Raw genomic sequence first — 13,071 nt, forward strand, 5'->3', positions numbered from 1 at the left:
TGTTTTTTTTTTTTTTTTTTTGTTATTAAAAAATTTCTAAAACTACTCGGAAGTCGTTTGGTTACAGGGCTGATGAAGGGGCCCCGGGGTAGCCAAGGGTTCTGAGGGATCAGCACAATATTCGTCTACACAGTTCGTATATTGATAGTTTGTCGTGTGTTTATACTCAGGCGAATGATATGTCAAACGGATCATTCGTCCAGACGGATAATCCGTCTCTTGTATAAATCGGGCCAATATTTTAATATCGTTCGCAAGCTGATTTTAATTTTTGAATTTTTACTTATACAGAAAATTTTTCATGTATTTCACAATTCTTATTAATATATAGAAGCACTAAAACAATGTGAAACGCATCCTGTATAAAAGTTTTCGTTAATCCCGCCGCACACGAATGCTATAGTAGCTGAGCTAAAGACCTCGCGTGGCTGTTATTTAGCCGGTTTTCGACTACTAGCGGTTATTTTCGCGCGAAGCGACATTTTACTTTTGTTTCAAAGCTCTCAACTGCAACCATCTGGAACAAATTGCTCAAATACAAAAGAATAAAGTCACTTCGCGCGAAAAATATCGCTAGTGGAAAACGGCTTTAGCTCAGCAAGTTACTTTCGTGTGTGGCGGGCAGCGGCCATTATCAGCATTTTATTTCTACCATATGAAATTTACAGTCACCTATGGCAATATTAAATAGTTCTACGGTGCTTTTTCTACAGTAATGGCACATGTATTAAAAAATGGCCTGGAACTTATTGGAACTGGGACAAACATTTGGAAAGATACAAGCCTAAGACAATCTATAGATGAAATGAAGGCAATTGTTGAAAAGAATACATCGTTAACCAAACGAGAAAGAAAACACGCAGCCGCAATACAGGCGTGGTCCCAGGGGTATGGAAATGAAATATACTACACGCCTAAAAACGATCAGGTTGATGCAATATTGATATGAACAGGATGGAGCAATGTTGTGCTGCCCACATTGTTCAGAGTTGTTATCAACAATCAACAATATTGTTACACCCGATTCAGTTTCAACAATATTGTTCAATGTTGTTACACCCGATTCAATGTTGTTACACGCGATTCAGTTTCAACAATATTGTTCAATGTTGTTGAAAAGTATGAACAATGATGGCAGCACAACATTGTTGCATGCTGATAAACCGCAGGTGCAGAGGATCCTAATGTTTTGGATTTAAAACTGAAGTAAGAAACATGGCGGATTTTTCGTGCTGACGCCAGATAAGGTCCGAAAAATTTGGTCAGAATTTTGAGTCCGCTCCAACCATCACTCCCCCCCCCCTGTTTTTAAATTTTTAAAAAACTTTGCGAATTCTCAATTTTTGACGACATTTTTTACCATTTGTTAATTTCATTTCATGTCATTCCATAGGGGTCAACGCGGTTACGTCACACTATCTTATGTATATAATTAATATAGACATATAGTATGACGAAAACGCGATGACCGGGCTGCCGCCTAGAGTAATTCTCGTGCTTTAAATATAGCAAACGATTACTAAAACCGCGGTATTTAATTAAGGATAACATTTGAAATCGTTGGCGAAACCAAAATCGCGAAGCCGAAGGAATTTGAACATGAAATTTAATATCATATTTCATGAAAACAGATTTAGGATCGGGTATGCTTTGTAGTCACTCCTAATTTGACTATGAATATAATATGATTTGTGGCACTTGACTCGATGCAGGTAAATTCTAGAGGTTCAAAGGGTCTTAATTTCGAGTGGATTATACCCACCTCAAATTCAGGCTCAGTTACAAGGGCATTGCACCGACACTCTCTCCTCCGCAGAGGTTTTCGTCGGGTTTATAAAGGGTTTAAAACCGCAGGAAATCGAAGCACGGACGGCGGAACAGCGGGTGGGAGAGGAGAGAAGGCGAGAGAGAATGAATGCAGGGTTCAATAAAATGGTGCAAATGCCTGGCAAGTGCAAGGATCTTGCAACTAGATGTTAAAATATATAATTTTGGCAGAAAAAAATTAAAATGATCGCAAAACAACTGTACTTACTAGTCATGTTAAGATAAACATTAATATTCAGATGACGTCAGTCTCTCGATGAACACGTGTCATGATCACATGAACACCAGCAATATAAAAGTTTTGTGTCATGTAGTTGTTTGTTGTTGTTGACTCCAGTACTTTTAAGTTGTATAAGTTTTAGTAAATAAATCTCTTCCACCTTCATGATTTTGACAAATCACGTATTAAAAAACACTTTATGTAAATAAATTCTGATATAATCCTGAAGCTCGGAAAAAATAGATGTGTTATGTACATCTTTTGTGCAAGTAGTAGTAAAATGCCAAACAAATGTGAATCTTACAAGTACGACGATAATTGGGGTGGCACATATTCATACATAATATCTAATATTCATGTTGTGCAAGATTAATTTCTTTTGAAATCCATTGAGTTTACAGGTCTTTTAGCATGAATATATGAATATGTACCCCCCCCCCCAATTATCGTCTCCCGTACGCCACTGAGTACGAGTCGGAGTCTGTCACAAACTGAAAAAAAGGCAGTTGTTCCTTCACGTCGAAAAAATTGGTAGAAAAATATCAAGATTCCCGTGGAAAAATACGGAAAAAATCACAAGAAAAATAAAAATATATTTCGAGAACTCCCGGAGGGTGAAGGAGTGCGCCTGAAGCATTGTATCGCGGTTGTCAGTGTTCATTGCCATGGCCTCTTCGGACCATATCTGGCGTCAGCACGAAAAAATCCGCCATGTTTCTTGCTTCACTTTTTTTGTCAAGAACAAGTCCTCCAGGAATTATATAGCCCAGTGGCTCGAGCAAAACTCTGGTTAGTTTTGGGTTGTCCTATGCTGTCTGTGAACTTAATTTTTTTGTTTTATTCATAATTATCCTATAAAAGCCTGTGTAAAATGAATAAGTTAGCCAAATTACCATAATCTTAGTGATGAATCGCATCCGGTGTCACTTCGTTATTTACGTATCTCACAGCCATATACGTACAGATGAACCACGTGTATATATTACTTTAACTCTTAACCCACAGAAGGCGAAACGAGAGCGATAACAGTTATTCTGCGAACTCGAGTCGTATATGTGCTGATAGCCGACGAGGCGCGCAGCGCTGAGTTAGCTATTAGTCATATACGACGAGAGTGAGTAGAATAACTGTTATTATATACACAAGCGCTGGATAAAAACAACTTTCAAATTTATTCGTAATTTGAAAAATAGTGAATACAATCGGGTTTTTTTGAACGTTTTAATACGGAAAAAACACAGAAACAAAACCGTATGTTTTGTAAACCTATAGTTTTTAACCACCGTTGAATACTTTTGTTTCAAAGTTTGGTCACCCTCTCGGTGCATGTTGGCGTACTTTTATCAAGGAAAATTTGAATTTAATCGTCACTTAACTCCCCAAATCTCGCCGCCATTTTGTTTACGTTTCTCTACTAGACAGCTAAGATCTGTCTAATAGAGAGCCGATCAGATTGCATGTTAGCTCATTTCCAGCGCTTGTGTAAATAATAACAAAAATTGTCGCTGTACAACATCATAAAAGATACGCACCTCACTTTAGTATCTCCCTGTATCCCCCTCTATCTTCCTGTGCTATTTTAATTGCCCTGCCGATGCAGCTTGTTGACTAATTTTCTTCTCAGATTTGTTGTAAAAGCTTTGGATACGTGGGAGGAAATCTTAACCGAGTACCCTACTGACGTCACGGCGTTGAAGTTTGCACATGATTCATACTTCTATCTGGGATATCAAGATCAAATGCGGGACTCCATCGCAAGAGTACTTCCAAATTGGAATGATACAATTCCGCTTTATGGGTAGGGAAATTAACGTAATTTTCATTATGTTCATGGTACAATTTGTCCATGTACACAGGGGAACATTTGCAAACGGTTTGTTGCCTAGTTTTCATCGGTTTGAGTAGAGCACGAGGCAATATAGATTCAAGGAATATAGTGGTTATTTTTATAAATCCTAGGAATATACTGGTTATTTTTATAGGTTCCTACCAAATTTTCTTTAATTACACTGTTCTAACTCAATGCATTATACACTTCTACATTTTTGCTTGGAACAACGCGGGTTTATTTGAATGGGGCTAAACCCCTGCAAAAATTGGGTTGCTATGTCAGACGGAGGCTTTGTACAATTCAATATTTTTAGTTAAGTGTTCTAGAAAGTTAAGTGTTCTCCTCTTTATTTTACCTATAAATAAAAGCACTGTGCGTTTTAAATGCACCATTTTGAAGTTGCATGTAGAAGACTGGCGATTGCAAGGTATAGGCATTGCAATAAAAGTTTGCTTTTGGGATTTAAATTATTAATCTTCTCGCTATCACCAGTCATGTATTGCAACGTCGTAAAAGGTAATATTATTGTTCACATCATTTCTCAAATTCGCATTTATGTGTTTTAGGTTTCTGCATGGAATGTACGCTTTTGGGTTGGTGGAAACCAACTTTTACAATGAAGCTGAAAAACATGCCAAACAGGTACATGGCAAAAATTATAATCTTCATTGGCGATTTATGGCTGCATATCCCTTTCTTTCTTCTAAAGTATAGATAAAGTTTAGATAGAGTTTTTTTCTCTTCTATGCAGGGACTGGATTTAAATCCGTACGATTGTTGGTCGACTCACGCTTTATGTCACGTCTTAGAGATGGAAGGGAGATATGATGAGGGAGTCACATTTTTGAAAGATACTGAAAATTATTGGACGGTAAGCATATTTCTGATGCTGCAATCTTTTATCATGCGTATATTGTTCACTAAAATCTAATTTTTGTTGTTAACTCCATGAATTGTATGAAATTTTAAGAAACAATATGTCAACCTCGCTTTTTAGAGAGGGGAGATGCTAGCTTGTCATAACTATTGGCATTGGGCACTTTACCATATAGAGAAGGTAATTTTTGGCCCATTTTCCATTGACATACATTTCAATGACTAACGATATGCTTTATTGAACATTTTAAGGGTGAACATGAAGCTGCCATTGGCATATACGACGAGCAGGTAGGAATGCTGAGAAAATAATCTTTCGTGTAATAACACCTCTTAGTAAGCTACGTAAATGTTGCTATATACCATGCACTGGCATTATATATTGGAATTTGGCATGACGAACTACAATATTATCGATCACTATATATAGTTTGAAGGCATACCATAACCATGCACGTATTTGGTATTTGCAATGATGACGTATAACTGACTATTGAACTTGAAAAAACTGTAACGCTACCTACGAAACAAAATGTCCCAAATCGTTAGAGCCAAAATTTTACGTCCATTTCCTGTTAAGAAACATTCTCTCGAAGTTATGATTCGTTCAAACCAATCGATCGAACTTTTCGTTTATTTCAGCGATTTAAGTTATACTTTTGTGACGAAACGTATATTGTTTGAAAGTGAAAAATTTGTTGAAAAACTGAAATTTATACATATACTCTTAATTGTGATGAAAACGTTGTTAGAATAGGCGCATTTACCCAGAAAAATGTGAATAGATTCGGGTGACGCGGGCTTCAGCTCTACGTTCACCATGCACCCTGCCGTTCCAAGTTTTCGTAACATAATTACCGTCGCTTTCGAACAGAGCCGTAGAAGCCGTAGCTATAGAAGCTTATAATTGGGGAGAAAGGGTATATCCATATGCCCGACTGATTTCTTTTGTACGCTATGTTCCTATATAATTTTATGATATGCATGTATAAACATAAATATATAGGGCGCTTTCCTTTATACGGAAAAAACGGCCAGACCGGTCCTGTTGTATTTCGGTACAGTCAGATTACTGGTATTTTAGAGTATTTCAAGAACCCTGCATTCAAGTATATCGTTATTTACATCTGCCTAGCACGAGAAATATAGTTTTATCGCTATATTCTTAACGAAATGCTCTATTTCAATTTAAAATATGACTGGTCTGACCATTTTGGCCGCGTAATGGAAAGCGCACTATGAATTTACATCCCCCCAATTAAGCGATCTAGCTATGGCATGCTTACTGAAAATCTTTACTGTCTTTACACACATATATAGTACTTGGAACGTCGTTCGGAAATTCGCAAGTTCGTTACGAAGTTCAAAAATTCATAATTAAATTACATGCCTTTCATAAACAAAGTTTCAATCAAATTGGTTGTGGATTCATAAGCTAGATATAACTGGATAACTTGTTTATAATGTTAATGCATGCATGTATATATAATTATGAATTTTTGAACTTTGTAACGATCTGGCGAATTTCCAACACCCGCAATACCCGAAGATAGGCTGCCGTGATAATTTAAACGAAAGAAATTTTTCGGCAATTTAATTGTTAAAATGTTACTATTGCCGATTATTATGATCCAACCTGAGGGGTTGTTCACATGAGCCCAGTTATCGAGATTTAACGAAGCGTAAAATGGACTTTGAGGTAAATAACAGGATTCTGGAATTTCTGGTAGTCGTGTAGTCATACTGACAATAGCATGTGCTTGTTCTGTTTCAAAAAGACTTATTTCAATATGCTTCAAAATAAATTTTTACACCCGGGCTCATGTGAACAACGTCTGCATATGGGTCGGGATAAGTACGAACTGTGACGTCACGTACCAAAGCTCATTATTTTTACTCCAGTTTGCGGCTGGTGATCGCGAAGTCAAATCATCAAACAGTAATTTGTCTTCTGCTAGAAATTAATTTTTTACCACATATAGGTCTTTCAAAGAGGCAAATCTGGAGCAATGCTTGATATGGTTGATGGCTCTTCATTATTGTATCGACTGCAACTGGAAGGTGACGTACTGGAGTACATGCATATATAGGACTTGTTTTTGTCTACAAAACTACATCATCTTTCCAATTGAACTTTCACGTTAAATTCTATCATTGCGTCTGGCTATTAGTTATGCAATGAATAAAATGTATAACGACTCCGACCTCTTTGTCTGTTCACACACTTATAAAACCCTCAGGTGAAAACAGCCTGAACAAACATCACCACTTCCTACAACTAAATGACAGCACAAATTCCGAAAAATAACATTTTCGGTTGGAAATCCAAGATATGCCTGGAACAATTTAGAGTAATTAAATAATAGTAGACAATGACACGGTTGTGGTATTTTGACTTTATTGCAAAATCATCATCAGACTAACTTATAGTCATCACTCATCAGTTCTGATGATGATTTTGCAATAAAATCGAAATACCACAACACGGCCGTCTAATCCATACCTTCGATTCCTCATTTTCATTTTACGGCTACTTTGTTTTATAGTTTATTTTCTAAAACCGTCGGCTAGTATACTTGTCATACAGCTCGAGACTAAAAAATTGGCGCCGAACTTTCTTCAAACGTTAACCGGCTGTAAATTATCCTCTGGAAATTTATGCTACGTGAATTGGGACATCATATTATTATACTTACAGTTATTATATGGCTAGTTAGTTGCAGTTCAAATGCTTGTTAGCTTTTCTTAAAAAACAAGGACGAAAAATTAATTCTATAGGACGTCATTAGTACGGGGACAAAATGGATGCCGGCACTGGGGCTGGGACGAACCAGTGGGACGAACTGAACAAAGGCTAAATAAATATTATCATTATTTTTAAAGGAATAAATGTGAACGATAGATGGCGGGAAATACAACAACTTTGGGGTGATACCCACAGTGATGATCACGTTCTGGTGAGTATTTCCAAATTAGTGAGAGGTGGAGGAAGTTCGATATTTCGTCTTTTTTGACGTCATGACCGTCGTGGGGTAGTTCTAATTTAACTTCAAGAAGTATAAAGTTTTACGAAACCGTCTTATGGTCGTTAATATTTCAGCTTCCCGGTTTCAGGGCCGGTTTTCAGTGAATTTGCAATGATGAAGTATACTCGGGGTCGTATATAATTATGCATTCCACATAATTTATGTTTTCTAAATAATTTCTGTTCAACATGATAGTTGTTTTATTGATTATTACTATATAAAGAATAATGTGCGATAATTAATACTTGTATACGATGTATACCTGCACCTGCACAGGAATGTTGGTAACCACATAAATCCGTTGATGATGTTTGAGATAAAGCCCCCGGAAACCCAATTTTGACGCATTTTGCCATTTTTGGGCTGCGATGTTCTCCATATAATTTGCAAGATAACTTTAAATAGTCGCGAAGGGCCATTTTGAAACCTTAGTCTAGACTATTAGAGCCTTTTTTAATGAAAATTTTGGACGTGAATCCAGATCCGTACATATCTGACTGATTGCCATGCATGTTTTTTATTTGGAATGAATAGGTATTTAATGATTTACACTTACTTATGTGTACATTGGGATCAAAAGATCAAGACGGAACAACAAAGATTATGGAATCGATGAAAGATTTTATAAGGTATGTTTAAAATACTGATGTTTTAAATATGGGACACTGCACCAGATAACCGTATAATCAGTTCAAACAGTTATCTCTGATCTGCCACGCCCCCGTCTTTTCTATTAATTCTCAAGAAGCATGAGACACTGTTAGGAGATATTGGAGTTAAGTTTCTTTGCTCTTCCGAATCATCGCCTTACCTTACCTATACTGCGTTTCTGTCAGGTTTTTTAAAGTAGTGCGCTATATTGTTTTGTAGGGAACGTCAGGGAACTAATTGCGAAGTGACGAAAGAAGTTGGTTTAAAGATGTGTGAAGCTTTTGAATATTTTGACCAGGTAAGTGTCTAATCTGTGGCCAAAAAAAGCAATTATATGTATATTTAGATTATTACGTGAATTTCTGGGAATTCTGGCTAATGTCGTACAGTATTCAACGTGAACATTTCTGTCAATCTCAGGAAAATTATGCAAAATGCACTGAATTGCTGGCTCCACTCAAGTACAAGTTCGTTAAAATTGGTGGGAGTAACGCTCAAGTAGGTTTTTATATTCTTTGATAAATTTGTTCATATTCTCTATTTTTATTAAACCCCGCGGAGATAACGTCATGCATAACATTAGCTACTTTATAGAAATTAAGAACATTTATGCGCACGCATAGTAATGGTGCATGTAGTACATCAGCTATCTGATACCCGAATAGGAATCAGGCGTAACACTAAATATCGAATTATCCCGAAATTCGGGGTAAGTCGACAGTGGCCGCGGAAATCTTTACGTAGGGGGAAAGACAAATATTTATATATTTATGTTATTAACGGACCGTAAAAACAAATTAAACAATCAATTTTGACACAAACTAATAATGCTGAACTTGAAAATATGGATATTCATCCCCACCCTCTTAACGATCTTCGCGGCCATTTTACTTAGGGAAATTTGTTCTCGCGACTCGATCAGCTAATTTTTGCTAAAATCATTCTCCTGCTCCCCACCCCCAAATTTTTAGGGCAGGTATGTCAATGGTTATTACAATTTAAATTAGGCGAACGCATTACGCCCCTATATTATACACATTATTTAATATTGTTGTTCTAGAGAGACGTATTTCATCAACTTCTTATTCACTCAGCTATGCGTTCCCCCCTTAAATCTCATCAGTGTCTTGCAAGGTACGGTCGCATTTTGTACTTTATAAATACAAACATAAACCTAGGTCATAATTATAAAATCCACGATGGCTATAATTTTTAGAATTTAACCGCATAGAAAGAGGTTTAGATTGAATTAGGACTAGACTTCCAGATGAAAAGAACCTTTTCCGAGCTCGTCTACTTTGAAACGTTGAAACCTAACCAGCGCTTATATAGGGTACGTTTGAATATAGGCGGCCCTTTTTGTATAATCAATTGGAATCATATTACTATTTTGAATTTGGGCGACAAGGCAGCTATATAGGGTAGATCAATGAAGTTCTGTCAAAAATAGATTCGCTGTCAGAATAGTTTACTTATTAACCAAGATAAGAACAACGTGTTTTTCAAGAGTAATTCTGGAAAGAGTAATTCGGACACAAAAGCTACTGCCGGATGACTTTCGTGTGATATTTGAAAAGAAAATTACACCAACTGTTTCAGCAAAAACTTCTATAGAAGACTAGTGCAAAACTTTGCGGCAAGAATAATCAGAGGAAGACGAAAATATAAGCACATGAAATTAATATTTAAACATCTGACCTGGCGATTTGTCTCAAACATGTATCAACCTCTAATTATTTTAATTCGGTTTTAAAAAGAGATCATCTTTACACAAGATAAATGGGAGAAATAGACGAAAAGTAAATATTCAGGCTTAAATAGATCAGCAACCGGCACTACGAAACCTCCCCTCATGGGCAGTGGGTAAATCATGCAGATAAATATCAAATAGAGCAGGTCTTAAAATCGAACCTTGTGGTACTCCATGAGTTCTGGACTGCTTGCATGGGATTAAATTTCTCAACTGAAAAACTGCTTTTGTGAAATTTGAAAATTATAAACTAAATTGCTCCAATTCCGTTGAATTTGTATGTAAAATGATAAGATTGCAAAGATTGATCTAGGGTGATTGTTATCTTTTAGAGGGTTGCTGGCTGAGAGAAAGGCCATGAAAGAGAATTCACCGCTGACCGACAGACTAATGATGATGTGAAAGTGTCACCATACCGCATTGTACCGATTGTGAAACAATAACTAGATCACATATCCGACAAACCAATATCAACGAAATACACGATCAAAAATCACAAGACGCCGATAGATCTGTTTATATAAAACTTTCCCTATCGGTTCGTGCCCACTTTTTATTTATTACTTACTACATACCTTGTATCTAGAACTAAATAGTTATGGATTTTATTAAATAAACTATAGCAAAAGTCGAAAAGCTCGGAAGGGTTCATTGTAAATCTGTTAATTTTATTTTCTTTACTGTTCTTTAACTCCAGCTAGCGCGATATCTTTTCTGTTGCTTTTCAATGGTAATAATCATTAGATAATTCGTCTATATATCAAATGGGTGAAGGCGGCTAGCGCACAAACGCTAACCTTACTGTTCCATTGCAGATTAAGAATACTCCTCGGAAATAACAAGAAATCATGTTAGAATGCTATGTATAAACCAACATTTTGACAGTGGACAACTTATTCCCAATATTATTACTAGAAAAGGAGGGGGGGATGTGAGTAAAACTATTTTAAATCAGCTGTATAAAGGATTAACTTATTTTTGCGGAAATAAATTATTACTGTTCATACAATATAATAAAGTGTTACTGCTCATACAACGAATGCTAAATTGCCTCAAAAACTATATGCATAACGGTCGACGGAATACAAAGGATTACAAGTCAATATGGTGAATACTTTTTCAATATAATTATGTTCAAATACATTTTGTCGGCGTTGACGGAAACTCCTAAGCCTATGCTCTCATGCAGGACACGCAGCGTGGGCTATATTTCTTTTCGCAAAGTTGTAACATAAAATCTTAAAAAGCTGCCTATATGTCCGTTGATAGAAATTTTATTTTTCATAAATGTGTTATGAACAATTTTTATTCCCCACCCTAGAGCTCGGGGGACTCCGTCACTTGACACCCTGTCACTCCTAAGTTACGCCACTGCGTCGTCTATTTGGAACTAAGTGAGCCTGAATTGAGCAAGTGCTCTTGAGTTGCTCAGGTTACTCTGATGGAGTTTTGATTGCTCACATGAGCCATATGAGCAGATGCTCAGCGGTTCCGTTAAGCCTCTGAGACGACGACGATATATGCGATAAGTAGCCTACTGTTAATAAGATGTTTAAGAAGGTGTTTCTTATCTTCGAGTTTTACTCAAACACCACTATATATAAACAGTCAGGGGAGGATCTTAGGTTGTCGGAATAATGTTGACTGTGGAAGAATGAATTTCTAAAGACATAAATAATTATAATGAACTCGAAATTTACATATAGCGGGCCAAAATCGCCAGGCTCGCTACGCCACTGCCTTTCAGACGCAACACACACTAGACTCTGGTATCAATAGTCAGTGTGATTTAAAAAAGTCTCACTCACACTCCTGCGTTAGTCACGCGATTTTGCTCTTCCCCCAAAACGATTAAGCATGAACAAAGGCGTTAACACCACTGACCTATACCAGATGGACTGAGCGCGCGACCTATTTAATCAGGAGCTGAATGAGACCAGCGTTGCTCACGTCATATAGGTCCTTGCTCTCATGCGTAAACTTGCTGACCGAAAATAACTAGCTCGTAATTCGGATTTCGAAGTGAGTAATATTAAAAGTTGATTGAAATATGATATAAATTTAGGTAAGAATTTATAAATATACTAGCAGTATAAGCTAGCAGTCCAGTCGTAACAAGCAGAAATATAAATTTTTGATAATAAGAATAGCATCTTAATAATTTTTTTAAAAAATAACTTCAGTTCAAGTTCGGCCGTTCACGTTCTTGTGGTGGTAGAATTTAGCACATGCCGTTTTAATTTCTGATTGAACTTTATCACGCCAAAATTTGTAGGCTGGGATGACATACTTATGTAATTAAGGCACGTTGGCGTTTCTTTATAGAAAGTTTCCAGGCAGATGACATCCAGGGTTTATCACATTTCCTGTCTCGTTTAAATTTAGGTGGAAAAAAGAAATCGATCTTCTCAGTTAATGTTTCATTGAACTTCTTATACCTCAGGTCGCAGTCGAAACTCGTGATCCACTGCCCAAAGTATCTTATACCCAACTATCAGTTAAACCTTGTTTTAAAACATGATTATTATTAGGTTTTTGATCACGATGTAAGTGAGTTTTCAACAAAATTGGATTGTGGTCACTAGAGCCCATACATGGCAACTGTGCCGGAGGGATGTTAAGTCAGTATATGCTTTTTGTTGAAACCTGTACAAGTCGGATTAAAATCTCCTGTTACCATAACTAAAGCCTCAGGGTGATTAGCAAGAAAATTATCGACGTTTACTTGAATATGGTTGTATAATTCCATGTTTTCGAGAGCAGAAGACGCAGGAATGTGGTAGATGACCGCAAGAAGGAAAGCAAATCGTTCTTGGAAGATAAGTAGGCCTAACAGAAATCCATAAAGACTCAATTGATGGGTTTGTGTTATTGAAATTTAAAGGGTTGT

The 13,071-nt window shown here is 36.7% G+C and overlaps 1 protein-coding gene across 1 annotated transcript in view; it reads left to right on the forward strand.

The window, feature by feature from the left end:
* LOC114534183 (tetratricopeptide repeat protein 38-like) overlaps window positions 1-10,583 on the forward strand; it is a 59,857-nt gene extending 49,274 nt beyond the window's left edge. Inside the window, exons 4-16 of the mRNA XM_028555736.1 lie at window positions 714-888; window positions 3,672-3,845; window positions 4,445-4,520; window positions 4,630-4,749; window positions 4,876-4,935; window positions 5,007-5,045; window positions 6,737-6,815; window positions 7,638-7,711; window positions 8,315-8,409; window positions 8,651-8,729; window positions 8,852-8,929; window positions 9,492-9,565; window positions 10,514-10,583. Coding sequence (XP_028411537.1) covers window positions 714-888; window positions 3,672-3,845; window positions 4,445-4,520; window positions 4,630-4,749; window positions 4,876-4,935; window positions 5,007-5,045; window positions 6,737-6,815; window positions 7,638-7,711; window positions 8,315-8,409; window positions 8,651-8,729; window positions 8,852-8,929; window positions 9,492-9,565; window positions 10,514-10,583 — 1,193 coding nt within the window. The remainder of the gene's footprint in view (window positions 1-713; window positions 889-3,671; window positions 3,846-4,444; window positions 4,521-4,629; window positions 4,750-4,875; window positions 4,936-5,006; window positions 5,046-6,736; window positions 6,816-7,637; window positions 7,712-8,314; window positions 8,410-8,650; window positions 8,730-8,851; window positions 8,930-9,491; window positions 9,566-10,513) is intronic.
* The last annotated feature ends 2,488 nt before the right edge of the window (window positions 10,584-13,071 follow it).

Source organism: Dendronephthya gigantea, unplaced genomic scaffold (genome assembly GCF_004324835.1).
Source record: "Dendronephthya gigantea isolate DGI-Jeju-01 unplaced genomic scaffold, DenGig_1.0 000098F, whole genome shotgun sequence".
Taxonomy (NCBI): Eukaryota; Metazoa; Cnidaria; class Anthozoa; order Malacalcyonacea; family Nephtheidae; genus Dendronephthya; species Dendronephthya gigantea.